The sequence below is a fragment of the Rhea pennata genome, chromosome 14 (assembly GCF_028389875.1).
Source record: "Rhea pennata isolate bPtePen1 chromosome 14, bPtePen1.pri, whole genome shotgun sequence".
Taxonomy (NCBI): domain Eukaryota; kingdom Metazoa; phylum Chordata; class Aves; order Rheiformes; family Rheidae; genus Rhea; species Rhea pennata.
The window spans coordinates 4020356-4042939 of NC_084676.1; the positions used below are offsets into that span (position 1 = coordinate 4020356).

The 22584-nt window shown below is 43.4% G+C and overlaps 1 protein-coding gene across 1 annotated transcript; it reads right to left on the reverse strand.

Moving 5' to 3' along the window:
* Positions 1-450: 450 nt before the first annotated feature.
* LOC134146925 (kazal-type serine protease inhibitor domain-containing protein 1-like) lies at positions 451-9420 on the reverse strand. The gene is made up of 4 exons (XM_062587569.1): positions 8964-9420; positions 3322-3482; positions 1540-1684; positions 451-581 (listed from the first exon to the last, which is right to left on the reverse strand). Exons 1-4 carry the CDS (start codon positions 9418-9420, stop codon positions 451-453), a joined length of 894 nt encoding a protein of 297 aa, XP_062443553.1.
* Between the last annotated feature and the right edge of the window lie 13164 nt (positions 9421-22584).

The following is a 22584-nucleotide window of genomic DNA, read 5'->3' on the forward strand; positions in this document are numbered from 1 at the left end:
CAGCCTTCCTACTTACACTTGCTGCCATGTAAACAATCATCTCTTAATATTTCCTAGTACATTATAGAAAACAAATTGATACAAGGTAATTTTTTTTTGTTTAACTATGGACATTTTTTGGTAAGGAAATTAGAATATTTTAAAGAAATACAATAATTTACCATTTTAAAAATTAATATAAAAAGTTGATCCCTTCAGAATAATGAATAGACGGGTGCTTGTTTAGGAATTTTATTTAACAGTCTAAATGTATGAACTTGTATCTGTTCTCATTTGTGGTAAGTAGCACAATATACTTCAGCCCAAGTTGAATTCTTTGAGAAAGGTGGAATGCACAGGTGAATATTAGTGTTACCAGAGCAGCCATTTACAGCACAGATTATACTAGTGAATATAAGTGAATGTGAAAGGTATTGGACAACAGATGTATAAAAATGATTACAGACAGTTTCAATTTTCATAATCTCCAGATTCATATTCTTCCTCATCCTCCTCTTCAGAGTGGTCATAATAGGCGTCGTAATCAGTGTTGTAGCTTGCACTTTTACTGCCGGCAGTAAATGCAAATGTGGAAGGTGAACCTGCACACCAAGACATAATTGATTCCAGATTAAATTAGCTGAAAAATGAATGAAGAGGAAGGTAGGATTTGGGGTTTGGACAGCAAAGTCAACGTTCCTCAATCCTTATTAGTTAGAAAAGTCATATTTTTAAAAGAAAGTGGACCTATCCAATGGCTTGACTCATACCAGTGAAGGTCATGGTGTATGTCCCAAATTTCTGCATCACTCACATTTTAACATGTTGAAAACACATTTAGTTACAAATACTAGTAAATTATGAATTCAGTCCTCTAAAAATCCTCTGCACCTAAAAATGCAGCCAAAGCCAATAAGGCTTTGAAAACTACTTGCAGAAAAAAGCTTGCTGATAAATAGAAAAACCCTACATTAGGAAGCAGATATAGACAATATGTCTTTATCCTGCATTTGCCAGCAAACCTAGTTTTCACTGCAGTCAGTAGGATGTTATCCTGCAGGAGTGGATCCAATGCAAAACAACAGCAAAGCTATTTCATTTATCTTTCCAAACACTATTGTTAAGAGCAATAACTGTTTCCTTTCTAACTTTTAAAAAGTAAACAGATGAGCAGAAGTGCCATGGTTCAAAGACTGCCTCAGCTCCAACAGCTGTTGTTCTGGGTGCAGAGCTCCTACTAACATCAAAGGGCTTGTGTAGGGCAAGAAGAAGGGAATAATACTTGTCTCAGCTCTCTGGCTATAAGCCACAGCTTTCTGTTATACTGGAAGATGGTATAATTTGTAGCAAAATATTACAATATTAACGTCAATATTTTTTTTTCCAGAATTCATACACACTTCTGACTAAAAACACCTAGAACTGAATTTCAAATATGGAAATCTTCTAGGTTATTTCTCATATCCTTCGTTTAAATTCTGACAAACCCATACCCTTTGCTGGCTGTTTGTCTTACTTAGGCATTTTTATATTCTTTACGTCGAAATAAAAAACAAATACCGTCAATGACTTTCAATCTTGCAGAGGCATATGTTGTACCATACTTATTTTTGGTATGGCAGATGTAGACACCCTCATCTGATTTTTTGAGGCCTTGAATCTGCAGCCAGCCAGTCACACCATACTTCTGAGGCCCACCTCGTGCCTTTGAGAAGACAAAAAAAAATAGTTGAGATTAAGTAGCTATGAGACAAAATGATATTTTTCAGAATAATTGTGTCTGGATTAAACATTGTTCCAGCCTTTGCTTTTGTTTACCCTGTACTGCCATCATGCTTTGATTCTCAAACTATTTGATTCTGCTGCCATGTATTTTAGCTTTCTGCTGTCTCTGTGCCCCTAAATTCATGCTTCCCCTGTGCAGCTTTTTAAACCTCGCTACCCTCGTGCTCTAATTCCTGATCCTCTTGATGCTTCGACTTCCCAGCATTCCTCCTGTCTTATCTGGGCTCCACTTCTCTCCATTGCTTCAAAGGCACTTCTCTCAATCTCAAGAATTTCTTTGGAGTGTGAAAAGTATATGAGCCTGGGTGAGTTGTTCAGAGCCAAGGGTCTTGACCAAGTTGACACTTAGCATCCAATTTTTAATGTATTGGCATGACATAGCACAAGCTCTCAACCTTCTTGACATCCAATTTCAACCGACTCGCACCAAAGCCTCCTAAAGGGATGAGCTTTCTTTTCAGACAAGTAACATACGACAATTAACAAATGTTGACAGTGATGTTCTCATGCTCACTCTATTAACGAGATAGGTTAACAACATTCAGTTTAGCCTCTGAGGTGATCAGCACTTGGAAGTGGCTCCTTACATCCTTGTTTCTGAGCAACGTTAAGTCTGCTATTTCTGATTGTGTTCATGCTGCCTCTGAAAACATTTCTAAGTAACTTATTCATGCTCTTAGTTCTCCAGGGGATTCTTTAATTAGCTTTTTCTGTCTACCTCTGTCCAGGTTGTATCCCATATCCATTGGGATTCCCATATCCATAGTCTCTCTTTATATTCTGTTTTGTCCATTGGAGAAGGTATTCTGATGCTAGCTTCAGGCATACTGCAGTCTACCTGTACCTCTGGCTTTGTTAACTCTTCTCTCAGGAACGTTATTTCCGTTAAAAGTAATTTACAGTTTGAGTTATTTAATTTTAGCCCAAACTTTACAGCTATTTCTTGATTTGCTTGAAGTCTCTAATAATGCAATTTTGCTCTTTTTCCTCAGATTAAAACAGCATCCTTCATAAAATTAAAAAATTTCTTTGCTTTCCTTTTGAATATCTCGAGGGCTGAGCACAAACCAAATGGTAGGTCTCCAGAAACAGCATCTCACAAAGGAGATGTTGAACTACTGCTCTGGTTTTCTGGGAACATCTGCCAGAATTATGCATCTGCATCAAAAGCAGAAAAATGTTTGCCCACAATCAACAAATTGATTTCCCAGAATGAACTTTCCTTTAGGTAGCAGGCTAAACATTTCCATTTATGTATTCAGTCATTCTTCCAGAGCCATACATAAACAGAAGCTTCCATCTTTTCTTTGGATTATACTCTCCCTGTTGTTTCTTCTACTTGAACTGCCAAAGCAATGCTCACTGCACTAGTTGAAATCAGAATTCTTTAAATAATCACAGGGCCCCTATTGGGAGTCTTTCTATTGCAACAGTATTGTATCTTGTCACTTGCCTTCAGATAAACTAGCCTGTGTACCAAACATAGGAGAAATTCATTAGTCAATCCCCCTGCTTCTTATCCCCAAACATAAGACCCACTGAGAACCCATGTTCTACCTGTACTGAGATATGGGCGTCATCGCCTGGCAGAAACATTTTATTCCCCTTTTTTTTCCATTCAAGGTGTGGCATAGGGTAGGCTGACACCTCACAGCCAAAAATGATATCATTGCCTGTGAAATTCTGGGTGTCCTGAGGTGGCACAGAAATCACAGGAGCTGCAAAGAACCAGCAGAGAGTACTTTGTTAGAAAAGAGTGAGCAAAAAAACCCAAACAGCACAAATACAAAAGCATATAACATGCTTTAATAACATAACATAATTAATAACATCAATTCCTATTTTATACGATAAAAGTGGTTTGGCTTTTGCCCTCTCACTTCAAGAACCAGTGTAAGGAGTCCCATGATTCCCAATGCTGTACACAAGGATGAACACCCTAACAACCTAGACAACTGTGGCAGACTTCAACAGCTTTTAAGGCTCAGAACATGTTGCATCCCAATAAAGGGCAAACAGACAATTTAAAGATACATCATTCCTGCATATTCCAAAGCGCCTCTCTGACCTTTCTCCATGCAAAGGGTCATGAAACCTAAGCTGAAATTAAAGGTTTGGCTTGTATCCCATGAACTGTCATTATGGTCTTGACTTACCAGTCTAGCAACTAGTACCAGGTTATACCTTTGAAGGAAAGTACAAGAAATTCTGTAGTAGCCAATCTTAGAATGACATGATTATAGATAACTACTTAATTCCCATTATGTTTGGGTTAGCTTAAAATCTAAAACACTGAAATTACTAGGTCATAAAAATTTTCTGTTTACATCATTGCTTTGAATTTACTAAAAACTTATCTCCCTCAGTAATCTGGGGAACTCATTGCAACAAGTTAACAGAGCAACAGTATTGTTTTTAATAGGTTTGACACTTATCTTTCAATTTCATCTGAAGTTCTTGTTCTAGGAGACATGAGTAATAAAAATACTTGAAATCTAGTTACTCCTGTACATTATGTTGTGTTTATCACAGTTATTTATTAGATTTCTACTTGTTTCCTATCACCCTCTTGCCCTCATTATTCTTCTCCACTTAGCTATTTCCTCTCTGAATTATCCTCTCACACTTTATCCCAAAGAAAAAGTTGATGTAAACCGGTAGAGGGAGCCAATCCAGGGCTTTGAAGACATTAAGAAAATAAACATCTCCCGATGTATTCTCACATGATTTAAATACATAGCCCTCTATAAATATGTATGAATATACTAAATATTAACAGTAGATGACATGTTCCTTAGCAGCAGAGAAGATAACGTATCTACTGTTATCTTAGCTTTCCTTCTTTTAGTAATCTTTTTGCATTTTCCCTGATACATTTGTCCTCAGCTGGAAATGTTTTTCATTCTAAAGCATGTTTTCCTTCTCTTTTTATTTCCTGGCCAATTTTTAAAAATGAATACCTTTTCTAGGTCATTAGACTTATTTACTGTTTTTCTTTTTTTCCAGAGAGAAAATGGAAATGGAAACTTCTGGTAACTAGTAAAAATATTTTTTACTTGCAATATTTTAATCAATAAATAGATACAGCACTTATGCCTCCGCATCTGAAATTACAACATTCTGCATCAGGTTTCCAAACAAAGTTTCTAATACATAATATCAGATTTTAACAATTGATTTCTGTGCAGAAAATATCAAATGCATACTGGTCAAAATTAATCACAAATAAATTATCCCAAACAGCGTCTATTTTCCCATTTATGACTTTCTTATTAAACAATTCTGGTACTCTTCAAAATAAGATTGTCAAACTTACCAAGGCACTTGAACTCTTAAATGCTTGTTCTTTCATGAGAACTGGGCATTCACAACCTGTACACTGTTTCAAGAATCTCGTATTCAAATCAGCATTGACTGAATATCTCGGTTAAGATTTTTTTTTTTTTTTTTGCCTAAGAATTTATCACGTAAGGTCTCATGTTAAAACATACATTGAAATATTAAAGCAGCTGCACTGCTTTTACCGGTACTATCCACTGTAATTAAGTTTAATACGTAAGAAGAAACCAAAACGTATACGTTGACTCATATTAGTTATTTAGATTATTCCTATACAGAGATGGGGTGAACAAACTTTTTAAATAGGCGAATGTTGACTGGTTAGTACTCCTGCTTAATTTGGGGAAGCTTTTGTTTCAGTACTAACACAGATGCCCTGCTGAAATGCTGGCCTCACCGAGATATTCCCAAGACCAGAATCCTGCTTGCGTGCCTGTCCTCAGACAGGGCTCAGTCTTGCACGGCTGCGTACGCTGGCTTCACCATGCTTAGCCTCAGGGACATTAAAGTCTCATTTGTAAATCTACTTTATAGCGGTTCGCGTACAAGAAATTTCTCTAGCACTGCCTACCATCCACTAAGGTGAATTTTACACTAGATTTGCCTGTTTCTCCATTAAACGCCAAGAGCATCTAGATGATAGCTCAGCTGGAAATGTCTAGATGCAACGTGAGTCCCGTCTAACTGAGTATACGCGAACATGTACTTTAGGGCTCTGCTGGACAAGGGCAGACCAGCTTGGCATCATGTGTGATCAAACTCAGAGCAGGTAGAAAAGACCATGGTTTTGATCAGATCACATGGCCTTTTTCGAATCTGAACAGTCACCAAATACTCAAGTTATTTAACCAAATTTGAAGTGCCTTCAGAAAAAACAAAGCATAAGTATTACAGCACAAAAGTGAAGTCAAGTATTTTAAGAGAAAATTTCAAACTTAATTTTTGAGTGTTTTGTATTTTGTGTTAAGCCAACTTGACCCATGCGTATCTGTGTGTACGTTTTATATAACTGCGTCTTTAAAGAACAGATCTTAACTGGTATAACAACAAATCATTTTAGTTCCAAGAGTAAGTGACTTTTCTTGATAGCTATAGACTGCATCCTAATACCTCCATGTCTGATTTAATGAAAATCACAGAAGTTTTGGTGGGTTTGTTTGGTTTTTACCCTCAAATTTACATTTAAAATAAACTATTATGTGGCACAGCTAATTACAGCAAGAATCACTGCTAGATTGTTCTGTTGCTTTGCTAAATCATCAGCAAGAGAGGTCTGAAAGGGGATGAATTAAGCGTGGAGAATCTGTATATAATCAATGTACTCAGTAATCTTGGTAAATTATTAGAGAAACTGATCAAAACTAGTCTTTGAGGAAAAGGGCTTTTTTTCACACTGTTACTTTAGGGAGCTTGGCCTTTTTTTACCCCACTTTTCCTTTTTCTGGTGACAGACAAATGATAAAAGGCTATACACTTCTGATGAAAGGGGTTTATTGTTATTTATTTATTCATTGGGTGCTGTATACAATTAATCCATTTGGCATCAGTAGGACACAGCAGATGCTTTGAAGGGGAAATAACAAAACAAAGTACTTGGAGTTGAGCGAAGGTTATATTTATAGAACAGTACCAAAACCCCACAGTGTTCGGTGTTTGTTTCTCATGCCAATTGGAGCCAGCGCAAAGGCAGTGCCACAGTTAGGTTGCTCCTCGTGAGGCCTGGCTCCCTGTTGTCTTCTGTCATCAGCTGCAGCCGTGTAAAATCAGTGCGAGTCACTGTGCCCTTTGACATGCCCACTGTGCTGCTTCAAATACCTGCCATGGCGAAGAAGGGACTTTCTCCTAGACCCCTAAGGGGGACGGAGGCAGGGTGCCACTGTGCAGCGCCTCCGTGCCTTGCTGCTGGCCGTAGGTTGACTGAAAGGCTCCTAAACACAGACTACAAAACCAGCCTGGTCATGCCCCAGCTCAGAAGGCGCGAGCAGTGGAGCCCTCCTATTCCCTCCAAGCCAGGGAGGCGATCACCCACGAACGCTGTGCTGCAGCCAGGCTCATACACCAGCTGGGCGCTTTTCTGTGCAAGAGTCACCGTTTTGCTTAATTAAACTCTGCACAGCAGCCAGATATCTATGAATTTTTCCCCAGGCTCCTATGCAGTTCAAGCTGAGCTATCCTAGGAAATTTCTGCATGTTCCTGGACAGATGGTCTGGCCTTTCCAGGAAGATGGAGGAGCGCTGGGGAAGCCTTGGGGGTGATGCGTGCGTGCAGAGCAGTTGAGCTCATCCTTACAGCTTGGTGATTGTGTTAAGTGCCTCAGAGGGGCTCCAGGGCCTGGTGGATGACACCACCACCAGTTAAAAAGGCTAGTGCTTCCAAATTAAAGCTTTTTGTACATGGCCATGTCTGTTTAATTATTCAGAGTTAACCATTGCTTTGAGCCTATATGCCTCAACAGCTGCCCCTTCTGCAGATAAGATCAGTTCTCATTTGAGTGGCACTTCAAACCGAAATCTTCCTGGAAGGGTTATGCTGCAGGAATTAAAGCTCTTTTAATCCCAGATGAGAATATCTCCCCAGGACCTAACAGGCTTTCGATCATACTATTAGCTGACTTGCACTGAGTTTTCTGAACATCTCTTTACTGATGAGCCTTGTTTCCGAGTTTAATGCCATGACGGCAAATAAGGGATCTTTAATGGCTATATCTTTTGCAACTAGAGGAAGAAGAAAGAAGTCTGGTACTAGCTGTTCACCACTTTTCCTTTTAAGTACTCAATATTCAGTGTTCATTCAATATAAAAACACTGCATAGAGTCTAAATTGGAAGCAACAGACTGTTAGCAAGGACGGATAAAAGGTACCCAAGTGACTCTCATACATAGCCCTTTGCCAGAGATGCAATTTTGGACGCAGTTTCCCCAGAACTGTGACCCATTTGTGACCCAAAGACATAACCTACTGATTTCATTTAAGAAAATATTTCATTAACTTTAAGGGGAAAAAAGTATTCAAAAACTAACTCTATTCACTTTCGCATTTTCATTTTATATTCATGTGACTTAGGTCTTTATGAAAGGTGTCCAGGAGTAAAGACTTACAATTATCTGAAGAGTAGATACGGCCTATGAGCAGGAGGCAACAATCTGCTGTACGATCTGGCTAAGAATCCTCCGACTTGCGGAAGCGAGTCTTCTCCTCAGACTGCACTTCATGCACTCAGCATGATTATAAATCTCTTTAGGGAAATTGTTCTGGTTTGATTTTGTACTAATATTTGGAATTCCCAAACATGAGTGCCTGGATTTTATGAAGATTCCTAATTTGGATTTTTTTTTTTTTTTTGGTAACAAGAACAGACCTGTTTAATTAAGCCTAGGAGCTTATTCTAGTCCCCTACTTCACTGATTACCATATATACACAGAGGTAGACATACACATGTAATGTTTGTCTTACTATCACCCTATTAATACTAGGTCAGTTTCCATATACTAATAGTTATTTATCCCGTCCTTCCTCACTTCATCATTTAACTATTCTATCTGTTCATCTAGTTCCAACTACACATGCAGTTTTTGTAAAAGCAGTTGCATACTCTGCTCATTCAGAGCAGAGCTGGTCTGTAGGGCTGTAGCTTATTAGTAGCCATGTGATATAAAATCCACAAGGCTAATATAGAGGTTTATAACATACAAGATTAAGCACCAGCTGCTGAACTGGTTTAAGCACAAAGTATATTGTAACAAAATAATGAAATTATAACAAAAATGCAGTATTTGTTTGTTAGACTGAAGCACTGAGTAACACAAAAAATCAGATTTAGCCTTCTTTTTAGTCTGGAAACATCTCGGTACACGTTACCTGATTCGCATGGTCCCTTATGTTTCATGCTGACATTTCCTCTCGTGGCATAAGCCTTGTTGAATTGACAGATGTTCTCATAGGTTTTCCCTTCAGGTCCGCAGACGCTCTCTTGAGACTTGCACACGCACTGGGGTTCAGGCACCTCCCCAAACCTCGCTTCATCAGCATCCAACCTGCACTCCAGGTTGTCGCCACACTGCCCGTAAAAATGATTGCCCTGGTCCAAGTCGCAGATCTGACCTTCCACATTTCCACATTCAGGACAGCAGCCACAGCGATCCAGTACAGTCCCAGCTGGACAGTGTGCAGGCTTAGAGCAAAGTGCCAAATCGCATTTTCCACAACTGTCTCCTTCCCTTAGCAATCTCCACCAACCTCTGTGGTACAAGGGAGGGAAACTCTGAGAAACCTGCAGCAGTACTACCAGCACCGCTATAACCACCGGGGGCTTCATCTTGAGAATGCAACAACAAGCAGGAAAGGTCCTTGGAGTAAAGCCAGGAGAAAAAAAAAGGCAAGCGAGTGAGAGAGAAACGTCACAATCCTTTTTTGTTTTAGAATACCAATTCTACTGAAAATACAGGCTTTAGGAAGAAATTAGCATCAGATTCCTAATCTGGATCTGATAGGAAAAGGCATACAGACCCACCAGCTTTCCTCTAATGCAGGTTGGAATGTGCGTGTTACTCGCACAGAGACCAAACTACCCCTTCTGACAGCTGAGCTGAAGCTTGCTGAAAAGCTGTTTGCTCAGTGTCTTCTTGAGCCAAATTTGCAAAGCATTGCTCTGTTGAAACTACATTATATTGCAGATATCGTAGAAAGGGGAACAGGGTAAATTAGTGGAAAACGAAGAGGTGAAGTGATGTATTCCTCTGTTTGGTTTTTTTTTTTTTTTTTTTTTTTTTTTTCCCGATTGAGAGAAAAAGTCACAGAAAGACAAAACGTGGATAGAAAGTAGCACCCCGGGTATCAGGATATACCCACAGGGCTGAAGCTGTGCTCTGGAAGGTTTAACACCAAAGTTCACCCATTAATGCTCCCAGCTAGGTGTTTCTGAATTAACAATTTGCCTACCGGCTCTTTACAAGCAAGGGACAATCCAGGGCAGCTGGAATGGGCTTTGAACTCTTGGATTTAAGCTGACGGGTGCTTAGACCCATTAAAGAACCTATTGTTCTCGCTCCAGTTAGCTTCTTTTCGGTGTTTATGGGCGTCCCTGGTTTGCAACCCAAAATAATGCGGTCCACATGTTTGGCTCTCAAAACAAAGTGCAAGCGGTTTAGAGCACAGGCCGACCCGACCGAGCTGCCGCAGCATCCTCAGAGCATGCCAGAAGCAGGCTGTGCTGAAGTTAGATACCTCACTAATCTCTGCAGAGCACTTTTCTGCTTCTCTTTCCTATGATGTACTTCCACTGGGAATTATGAAGGAAGATGAAGGAGGTGATTGCAATTTATCCTCTACTTTTTCTGTATATGAACTCCCACCAATTTAGGGAGATGGGCTTGCAGAGTCATTTCTGGCCCTGTGTTATATTTTGCTTTGTAGAGCATAGGATTGGACATGCTGCCTGCTATTCCTACCATATTCACTTTCTGTACTGTTGTCTGGCTTTGAACGCAGGATCAGACTGTAATGGAGTAAATTATGTGTGTAATTAAAGCTTTTAACATTGAGAGTCAGAAAAAAGTAACCAATGAATTTAATGGGAAATTGATTTCATGTCCCACCTGCTTATTCTACTTAATGTATTTTATTTCACACTTCCTCATCAAAATCTAATTGGACATTTTAATTTTGCATTGTAGGGTCTCGTCATCACTGTCTATTTTATTATTTGTGCCTACAGCTGTAGGGGATGACTATGTAAAGGATAAGGATTTGCTGAGCCTTACACGAAGTACAAACGGGATGTGTTTGTCGTGGGACCTCATGTGTGCAAGGCGGAGCCTAGGTAGGCAAGGATTGCAGGCCTGCACTGGCCAGGGTAAGACTGAACTTTGCACACCACCTTGCAGGTAACACTTAATCTGAGGACGGAAAAACATAAATGTACAAGGTCCTATGTCCTGTGACTGTTGTGTGGTGGTCTGCATCAGAAAGTCCATGGGAAAGCAACATCAGCTAAGATTTCAGTGCTGCTGCTGAAGAAATCTGTCATAAATGTCCTAGTAAGCATTTTCTTGCATTGATCTGACAAACACAATCTGAGTTCTTGGTTGGTTTGGCCCATAATGTAAGAATTGGGCAAGCCTGTGGTCTCATATGACCAGGCGTTGCGTGATAGTCTACAGCTGAAGGCTGTTTTGCCCAGTGATTCCTGAGCTCACCTGTGACAAGCTGGAGAGAAGCAAAGTGGAGCAATGCAGACACAGGGCCGATGTGTTCAGAGGTTCATAGTAAGGGTTGGGAAAGCATAGGAGCAAGCCCAAGGAGCAGCAGAGGCACATTTGGTCTGTGAAGTATAATGTATGAAGGCACAGTCCTGTCTGGTTCAGTAATAAAATATGCGTTATTTCAGTATGCCTCTCATCTCTGAAGTTTGCTTTGTAGGTATGGCTGAAAAAAAAGTGCCGACTTCTGTCACAAGACCCAGACTACCTAAACTGCTCTGCAACTAACCTGGTAGCCTGGCCCCAGAATGAAACACGAGCAACAGCTGCTAGCAGTGGATTAGCATTGCTGTCAAAGCAGCAAAATACAGTGACTCTTTCAGACATCATTCCCCAAACACTGCCAGGAAAACTGAAAATCAAGTCAAACGAGCCCCTCAGCTGAACCTCCAGGAGCTGCTCCCCCCAGACATCACTCTGGGGGGAGCTTGTGCTGCCAGCCGGGGTCAGGCCCCACGCTCACGCAGGTGCTGCTGACGGGCAGCAGGAGAGCAGCAAGCGGGTGAGCACAGCCATGCATCACCACACTGCCTTTGGGAGACCCAAAACTCACACGTGCTTGCACCGCTGCGAGCTGGATATCCACGAAGGTAGGCAGCCGCAGTGCAAGCGGGGATTCTTCTACCGTCAACTGCAAAATAAGAACAGCTCAGTTTAACAGGTAAATTGCATAGCATTAGGGCCTTCTTAGTCCTGGGGTGGGAGCAGTGCTGGAGCTGGTGCCCATGGTATCTCACTTTTTCAGGCTTTCCATGTGGTGGGAGCAGAATGAGGAGTTCTGCCAGGTTTCTGCAGAAGGGGCAATATCTGAGTCAGGCAACGGGCAGCAAGCGAAAACAGCGAAACTGCCCTGCTCTTCCAGTTTACTCGGACTGTTTCTTCCACCAAAACAACAGCACAATCTTGCAGAATAATTTCTTTAAGTGAATAGTTTAGGAAATTGTATTTCTATTCATTTCCGGCCTGCTGTTATGCTAAGCTGCCAAGTTGTATTGCATTATTCAGCTTTGCATGGTTGAATATAAGGTACGTGGCTGATGCAATTTGAAATCCTGTTGCTGGTAATTCCTGAAGTACTGTTCTTTCAGACAAAGCACCGTTCAGGTGAATAAGACTATAGGCTTAGTCCTAACATATTTATTTCTGTTTTTATTTGCATCAGTAGGAGTTTTACTTACAAAAAAGTGTCTGAGTCTGGCTCCTGATCTCTGTAAGCTCTCAGCAGATAAGCTGCAGATGGATAGGCCAGTTCTTACACAGACTTGCGCAGGAGCCCCTGCGAAGAGTAAGGGCCAAGCACAAAAAGTTTTGAAGTTACTGTTCTACCTTCTCTGTCTCTCACTGGTTCCCCTGGTTGAACAGGCAAAGTGGAGTTTGAAAACTATAATGCTCTGTTTGTTAGGTTATATTTACTACCTGTCCTTGAGGTTTAGTTGGAGAGTAAATCTTAACTGACTCCACTCATTTCTATCCAAGGAAGCTTATATTTAGCTTATTACACACATACAAAAAGAATTAAAGAAAATCAATGTTTAGTCTGTTACAGTGGGTAATGGCAGACAGCTGCGGGTGGCTCTCCCTGTTGGGTATATGCTGTATAATGTGTTACGTGATACTATGCCAACCCCCCTAGGATGCTTTTTTTCTCTGCAGTATCTGGCACTGAATTTCATTTGAGGTGCTCAGAGGACTTATTTTGCTTGCTGCAGTGGCTGCTTGTGCAAATGTGATAGAGGCATCTTGGAGCAGCACCCAGAAAATGAGACACACTTTATTGTGAAAATGCTGATGTGAGCCACCTGCCTTCATCTCACAAGGGTCTGGCAGGTCCTGCCAGGGCTGCACTGTGCCTGAGGCTGTGCCCTGCTGGTTTTCTGTGGGTCTCTCTCTCTGCTGACTCTGCTGCTGTTACTGGTGCAACGCAGCATGGAAGCAGCCTTTGCTTATGGAAGGAAAACTGTATTGGAGAAGCAGTTTCTCAGGTCATTTTACCGCTTTCCTACAAACGAGCCCTTAAAGTAGAAAGTATGCTGCTACCTGAAAAAGATATTTTATTTTGTAGAAGCAAGTAGATGGCAGCAAACGGTGGAGATTAACGACAGATGAGGCAAAAGTGCTAGCTAGGATGTCTTTGGGGGTTGCCAGCAGAACTGCTGACCTGCAGCCACACAGGCACAGGCAATCCTGGGATCTCTCAAAACGTGCTTTTGAGTACTAGACGTATATGATGACACAGAGCTTTCATGAATCTTATTGTTAGTGCTGTAAGCACATGAAGCGTGTAAGCACATGTTAATTCCTCTGTAACATGATTATTAAATCCATTAATCAAAGGCAGGAGATCCATAATTAACCTATTCTCCAGCATCATGTAAACAATTCTACTGTGTGCTTTAAGAAAGCAATTGTTAACTAGCATGCAAAATACAGAGGGGCTATTAGACCATAAGGCTCTGTAATTGTATAATTAAATTATAATCTTTACATATTTTAATCATATGGCATATATATGTAAATTGTTTTCTTCATAAGCTTAAAATAGAGAATCGCTATTATTATTATTTTAGCTCTTGCATCTAATGTACAGGGAAAAAAAGCAATAATGGTTGTCTGTTGCCTGAAAGCTGACTGTTACCTTGTACGGCTTCAGCCAGGCTTTCGGAGACTCGGCTTAGCCCTATCCCTAGCAGCGGCTGACTGTCATTTTTTGCTATTTCACACTTCAGCGTTTTTGTCGGTGGTGACCTTAGGCATTCAAATTAACTTGCAAAGACCAAAGAAGGGTCTGCTAGCACTGTTCTAGCCCCGAATGCTTGGGCTTGATTTATAGAGGCTTACTGATTCCATTTCACACTGACAAATTTGCAAGTCCCTTTTCACGAGCTAATCTTGTCTTCCAAGGGGCAAGACATTTCAAGGGCTCTTTTCCCTTCTGCTTCACTTCTGTGCTATACTTCAAGAAAACCAAATTTCTGAAAGCTTTATAGTTTTACTGGAAACACCTTAGCCTTCTATCCCATAACAGGAAGGTGATACTGAAAACATCTGGGGAGTCAGCACAAGGTGGTCAAGCGTTTCTCTGAAGCCTCTCTTTTGAGGCAAGCGGTGTCTCCATTCTCCCTCCTCGGGAGGGAGGGAGGGAAGCCTGAAGGGTCTCCTGCCTTTCACTTTAATTTGAGGCAGGGACAGCAGAAACAGGGTTTTGCATAGACCCCCAGTTTTTCAGGTATAATGTTTTACCGCAGCAGAGGCCATGTGAGCAAACACTGCCTCTTGCTAAAGGTGCTGCCTTGTTTTGTTGCAGAAAATTCTAATTTAGTGCAGGGTGAAACAATTTGTATGTCAAATGCAGTTGTTGTCCGCATTGACAGTGACACACCAGTGCTACAAGGCACCATGACCCTTCAAAGACACCACAGCTCAGGGAAAACCTGACCCTCTCTCTAAAAACAGACAAAAAGGAAAAGGAGGGGTGAGGCATGTGTTGCACAGTCCACCAGCAGCAGGAGAGAAATGGGGAGATGGGCTGGTGGCAGATGTGCCAGTGGCTAGAGATGTCCCTGCGTGCCTAGCGCTATTCTCGATGCCTCCTGGGTGCGACTTGCACCTTCAGCAGTAGGTTTGAACACTGGCCTCATCATCACTGACCTGCAATGAACATCTTTGGAGCATTTGGAGAGGGGCCAGAAGACTGGAGAGAAAGAAAGAAAGAAAGAAAGAAAGAAAAGAAGAAGAAGAAAGAAAAAAGAAGAAGAAAAAGGAAAACAAAAAAAATGATGATGTTGGCTCTGGCCAATATTTTCAGGTGCTTCCATTCAATGACGGCTAAAAAATAATGTTAGTTCTGGCCAGTGGCCACCAAAAGCCAGGTGTGCTTGCGTGTGTTTGTCTATCAGCTCCCCACCAAGAGGAGACGAGAGGACGTTTAAGTCTCAAGGACGACCCTGGTGACTCTAGCAGCTGCCTGTGCCAGCAAAGTTCTTAAAAGGTCCAAAGCACAGTGTTTTTCTGGGAAGCCAAAGGGAGAGAGGCAACTCTGAAATCTGCAGACAGTGAATATAGAGTCGTCGTTCTTGGCAGTGCTGTTGTTGACAGATAAGAGAGTTTGCCTTGTCCAGTTTATATAAGAGCAGCTGATATAAAATGACTTCATTGTTGGATATTTATGAGAAGTTTCATTTCAAATAATATAGTTTTAGCCTCTGGCGGTGCTGTGGTTTAGTCCTCTTATTACTGAGAACTAAATCTTTAGGATATTCTAACTATAACTGCAGGGCCTGTTTGATCTACCCAGCAAAGTTAATATTTTCCAAAGCAATGGAAACTTTATAATGGAAAGTCTCATTAGCAAAAACTACCTGTCCCTAAAAGCAGCCAGAAAATCAACAGATCAGGCACAGAGAGGAAACTTTAAGGATTTTCTTCCAGTTTCTCCTAGCGTCTATCACGCAGCAAGATGAAAAATCACTGCTTTCTGTTACAGGGACTGTACAGAGAGATTGCAAAGATCCTTCTATAGGAAAACAATTAGCAATCTATTTCTGTTATAAAGCACAGTTCTCCCTGCTTGTCTGCACTGTGCATAGATCTTGCATAAAATCGTTGTTTCTCCTGAGGGCGAAACACCTCCAATGAGAGAGAAATAAGGGAGAAACACCTTCTCACCTCCAATGCCAGATCCTGCCCCAAGCCCAGCATTCCTCTGTGATCTGTGCAAGGGAAAGGAGGAGGCACTAATACCCCTACTGACGCTTCAAAGGCTGTATTTTTTAAACAGCTGATTCTTCCAAAAGGTATATTACTTAGACAAGATGATGGTGATCAGCTCAAAATGCCCCAGCAGAGATGGTGCAGCAGACATCAGGTATCTGCCTTGCTTCCACTACAGTCATGAGCTAGGTTAAACCTTCCTGAGGTTGCCGGTAGTTTGGCTGGAATTGTTCCCAAATTTAACACTTCCAACAAACATCTACATTCATCTGCAACCAGAGAGCTGGAACGTGAGATGCACTGCGCCACCCAGGCAGAGGGGACATGCAACTTGGGTGTGGGAGAGGAGGTTGCACTGGCTTCAATGCAAAAAGGTTTGTGCACCTGGGAGCTAAGCAGTTGCAGGAGAAAACGGAGGAAGCGTTGGGGTGAGCAAGCGCAGCCTGAGAAGGGCTGGGCGCAGCGCTCGCGGGCGGAGAGGCGCTGCGAGCTGGAGCGCAGACGCTGTGCAAGTCCTGCCGCGGTCAGGGCTCGGTGCGTTGCCTATGAACAAACAGGACTGCGCCCCAGAGTCCCTGGGATGGGCACCCGCGGCGCTCGGGCTTGTGCCTTCGGTCAGAAGGACTAATCTGACAAGATTGTTCGTCTAAACGCTTAGAGGTTAACAAAAAGAGGAAAAAAAGGAACAAAAGAAAGAACAGTGGTGGGTCTCTATCACAAATGCCAAAGGCCACGTTGTGCTTCTGCCAGGATGAGGCTTATCTAGGGAAACTTGCTACTCCTATCAAAAAACAAAGCTGTCTCGTGCCAGCTTTGCTTTCCACAGAGGAGACGGGATGAGGTCTGAGCACAGCCCTCCCATGTGCAAGCACTCAGGGGGCATCTTTTGCTGGGGAGATGCCAGCATGACAGCAATTTCCTCGAAATTACTCTAGGGATAAGGAAGACTGATGTGCGGCCAGGTCTCACTTCTCCCGGAGATCGTTCTTCATCTAGTTGCTATCGTGGACACTGCACAGTCAGTTCCTAGAAAGGAAGAGCTCTGGGGTTCACTAAATGTGGAAAAAAGCTCTGGGAGTCACGGACGAGGCACTAGCCCAGGCCAAACAAAACGCCTGCCCTCCACAGGGTCTGAAGAGGGGCCAGTAACGCCCACTCGCCTTGCAAGCCCAAGAAGGGACGTGCAGATGGGACAGATTTGATCTCGGTTTGACTCGCCCGGCACCCGGCAGCCCAGCGTTACTCCTGCGCCTTGCTGTCCTGGTTCAGAGGCCATGGGACGGCGGGCGGTTCATGCCATGACAGCTCTTAGCATCGCCTATTCATTTCTAAAAAAAAAAGAAAAAAAAAAAAAGTCACGAAAAACAGAAAGAGCATCAGGTGAGGGAATACTAATGAAAAACATGGACAATTTAAGTAGCACAGGTAAAATCCTGCATCTGTTTAAATCGATAGCCAAATTCTCATTAACTTGACCGCGCCGAGGTTTTCCCGCAGCCCTTTCAGCTTAGCTGGTCTCCTGTTTAAGTCGGCGGGGCGATGGGTTTTGCCTCGGGCCAGCAGGGCCTGCTGCAGATCGCTTGCTCGCGGAGGCTGGTGAAACGCTCTTGGGAGTCTCGGTCCGCTCCGGCTGCAGCACGGCCGGAGGTGCTGAGCGCAGACGGATCGCCCGCGCTGCAAGTCGCTCTGCTTTTGCGTGAAATCTTGACCCACTTGTGCCGGCGTAGATGGCTAAAAGTACAAGCTCCATCCTGAAGAGCTGATCTGGCCGCATATTTATCCTGCTCCAATCGCAGGAATCTAAACGTGCATCGGAGAGGCTTTCCCATCTGTGACTGCCTCGCCTTATGTGAAGTCCTAGCTGAACAGCAGCCATTCGTGCTGCGGGGGCACACCGCTTTTATTATCTGCACCGAGTGAAAGGGATGCTGCCGTCCTGCAAGGACGCAGCAGCACAGCGGCGACCGACTCCTCTCCTGCCTCGGCACGTGGCCAAGGCAGACCTGCTGGAGCTTTTCAGCTGGAGCTGGTGGACGGTAGCAAAAGACAACTCAAAATAGCAGGCCATCTCTGCAAAAAATCTGAACCGACAGTACAAACAAGATGCATTATCTTTCCTGGGGGGAAAAATGTAAGGCTCTGCAGGTGGGAATATTTTTGAAATCAGACAAACTAAGGGCTGAACAAGCTTTAAAATCCTGGAGTGGTGGGAGGACTCGGGCCTGCAGCAATGGTCAGAGCTGCCTGCACAGGCTGACCCGACCTTCAGGGTTTTCATTTCATGTCGTTCAGAGTTTGGGGAATCATCTCACAGGCCTCCAGATCCAACAAAACCGTAACAGAGTGCCAGATTATTAAAAATCAACGTTTTGTAATTTAGTGGAACTAAGAAAAAGCATCCAAATGAATCTATCCATTTCCATCCAAATCCCTTCTCTGGTAGAGGTTTGGGTAAATGCAGCAACTCCACAGGGTGACTGAAAATAAAATGCATACAACAGACTGGAAAAAAAAAACAAAAAACAAACAAAAAAAAAAAAATAGAAACAGAGGTGACTTTTGGATTCCCAGACTTGCCTGGGGCACGTTGTCGGCGCTCAGCTGCCCGGTGGAGCCAGCTACTGCTCTGTCCCCTGGAAAGCAGCATTCAGGCCCTCCTCAGGCTGATGCTCCCTGATTCTGAAAATCTCTTCAGTTTTACAGCTGTGCCCATGTACGCGCATCTTTGCTGATGGCCTGAATCTCTGCAAAGTACATTGACATCATATAAAAGCCTTCCTTTAAAAAAAAAAGTCTATTTGTACCATCATTCAACTGGATTTGCTTTGCCCACGTCTCCTTTCCCTTCCTGGGTCACAATTCATAATTCTGTCATTAATTTAGCTTCCTAGCAGGGATGATCACCTAAATGTTAGGTTTGTGTTAATGCTCCTAAAATACTGATTTCTGGTTTGAAATCATAAGTACCTGCAGTAATCCAAACAAGAAAATAAGACACGACACCGATTTTTGTGTCTGTCCAAAAAAAGCTTTCATTTCAATACTGCATTTCAATTCACTACTGAATTCCCTTGGGGAATTGCTAGCAAAAACGGCACAATAAAATGAGTCTTGAACCACAGGAACTTTCAGGAAAACCGCACAGATCTCAAAAGGGGGGTGGGGAGAAAGAAAAAAAAATGCACCAAATTATTCATTACAGACTTAGCACTCACCTCAGATTCACAATAAGCCCGTTGTCTGATCCCAAGTGTAGCAACAGATCATAATTTAGAACAGCTTTTATTCATCAATGAACAGAAAAGTTATTTCAGTAAGAAAGTTTGGAGAAAACCTGGGCCAACTGCCACCACTAAAGAATCTTTCTTTGTAAAGACACGGCTTTCTAGCTGTCTGCATGCTGTGATAATAAACGCAGTAAGCAAGTAAGAGTGGTTTCTGCTACCAGCGCAGTGAACGTGGTTGAGATGGAATTAACCTTTTAAAAATGCAGAGTATTCCTTGTACCAGATGGTAGCGTTTGCATATACAAATGCTTATTGGCAACGATAATGTGAACCACATGCCCTAATACAATAGGATTCCTGAGCTGACTCCTTTGTCCTGCTGAAAATGTGACTCCTCCAAGTTCAGACCAGAGGCTGCTGTGGCAGCACAGCCCTCTACAGCGCAGCTGCTTTGTATTTTAAAACGGACAAATGAACCCCAAAATGCTTTTTACTACTGTATCTAGATGACTTTTGGCACCTGTGCTAGCTAGGATTAGTCTACGTAGCACACTGTGAGGCTTTCTGTTCCTCTGTACTGCACAAGAAGCAAGCATTGCAAGGTCGCAGCTCTACCTTGACAGCTACTCAATGTACCACTGTTACCACTATATATAAAAAGAGAGAGAGAGAGAGAGAGGGAGAGAGAGAGGGAGAGAGAGAGGGAGAGAGAGAGAGAGAGAGAGGGAGAGGGAGAGGGAGGGGGAGAGAGAGGGAGAGAGGGAGAGAGGGAGAGAGGGAGAGAGGGAGAGAGGGAGAGAGGGAGAGAGGGAGAGAGGGAGAGAGGGAGAGAGGGAGAGAGAGAGGGGGAGAGAGAGAGAGAGAGAGAGGGAGGGAGGGAGGGAGAGAGAGAGAGAGAGAGGGAGGGAGAGGGAGGGAGGGAGGGAGGGAGGGAGGGAGAGGAAAGGAGGAGCGAAAGGAAAGAGATTCTCAAGGTTAGGTCTTTAATAGAGAGATGGTGTAAGGAAATGTTACTGCAGATGAGAACATTGCTGCAAAACAGAATTACTATCTCAAAAAAGTAATTCTCTTCCTCCATACCTTCCCATTGTGCCAAAACCAACCAACCTCAGGGATCAGCCAGGAGCAGTTGGGATGACTTGGTCGCGTGATTTGTCCAGACCCGTGATGCAGATGCGGTCGGTGGGATGGGAAGCAGCGTCCGGCTCAGGCCCCCTTGACCCCAGGGCCGTGGCTCTGCTTGCGAGCAGCTGCTACGCAGAACGCCTCCATGTCACGGCAGGGCATGCACGAGCCTGGACTTTCAGCCCTTCCTTGGTGTGCAGGCCGTACCTGGGGCTTTGCTCTTGCATTATGCGCCAGTCCTGGGCAGAAGAAGCTGGTTTTCAGCTGGCATCTGTCAAAGGAATTAGGGCTGGTCTTTTCACAGGAGTAACAAAGAAGCTGCTCTGCGCTCCTGGCTGGACACGAGGGCTCTCCAACACAGCAGTGCCTCTACATCACATTGGAGAAGCCCTGCATGGGACAGGAGAGGCTCAGGACAGCGCATGGTGTCGGCAGGACCACGCCGAGGACCCAGGAGCTCGTGAACCTCTCATCACTGCCTGCTGAGCCTCATGGTGGGCAGATGCATAGTCCCAGAGCAATGCCAGGAATGCCGCAAGACTGGTCCACAGCTATCAGGAAGCTTCGACCCAGGAAGCTCAGTCTCAGTGCCTCTGACCTGCCTGAGATACCTGCACAGCAGGATAGAGCCCAGGGCACTTTGTCTCCTATTCTCCAAACCTGGTCCTTGCTGAGCAGCACGGAAACGGCCTCAGGACCCCACATCGCGTGTCACGGCAGAACGACATGGGGAGGTGGGCATATGTGTCACTGCTTCCTAAATACCATGTGTCCACCATCACTGAAATAGAAAATGGGATGGAGGAGCAAACGAAGCAAGGTTCCACGCTCTCCGGATTTCGGGGGGGGGGGGGGGGGGTTCGAGTTAAGTGTTTCCCTGGCCAACCCAACAACAGCTTTTTTATAATATTCCTCCCATAAGGTATCTGAAAAACCCTACCGTCTTCTCTCCATTCCACCCTCCTCACAGTTACCAAAATCAGCAACAAATGGGAATAGATGGGGCTGAAACCTTTCACAACAACATCTTGTTTGCCAAGTGGGGTCAGCAAAGAATATTTCAGTGGACAGGGGATTTCTTCAAACAAGTCAGAAGTGTCTTCAAAGCAGAAAAGCTATAACAAAAGCTGTACATAGTAAAAGCAAGCCTTGACACTGGCAGCCCGTACCCCTTCCACTATAGTCTACAAAGAAGTTCCTTTTGTTAACATTAATATTTGACGGCTGGGGTAGAATACACACAGGCATTTTACTTGGATTTTAAAGAAAAAAAATGACACAGAGAGACAATTTTTTTTTTTTTAATAGAGGAGCTCTCTGGGGGTTTGTGTTCATATCACAAGCATTCACTTTATTACATTTTAAATGCCAGTAAACACAAGCCAACATTTCATTATTGGAATTTGTGTTTATTCACTTGCCATTGCCCCTTTGTCTTCTGGTGCTGCTCTTTATAAAAATCTATGATTTATGAATATGTGGCTTAGATCCTTCACAATATAGTGTGGCAAAGTGGTTCGATAAAAAGTTATTAAAGTAAAAAAAAAAAAAAATCCATAGTTTCACGTGCTCTGCCCACTTTCTACAGCAAATCCCAGCCAGAGACTCCTATACTAAGCAAAGGCCGTGTGCATGACTGCATAGTATAAAATACATGCTGAGAGGCCTCGCTCAGCCAAAACTCCTGCTGAACTGCAGCCACTGCTGCCAATTCCAGTTCTGCCTACACAAGAGCTGCAGGATTATGCCCTCAGCAAAGTTACAAAAGTTGTGTAGACCAAAAGGGAGGGGAAAAAAGTCTGCTAGAAAAAGTTCACTTTAAAATCAGGAAATGAAGATTTTCCCAGTAGCCTAAAGATACACAGTACCAAACGGCGCTGGCTCCCCAAGCGTTCAGCGCGTCGCGTTTGAAGGCTTGCGCCACGCGTTCGACTCGTTTCTAGAACGAAGCGGCCAGTGCTGCTGATCGCAGGCTAAGCAGAGCAGACTAGCAGCTCCCAGGACCCGCTCAGAAAATGGGTTTCTGCAGAAACGTAATGCCTTAAAGAAAAGCAGAGCGCGGGAGAGGAGCCACAGGTCTGAGCCCCACCAGCGGGACGCTTTCTCTGCCCCTGCAGAAGGGGTTGCCCGCCCGCGGCAGCGACAAGGAGCCCCGGCAGC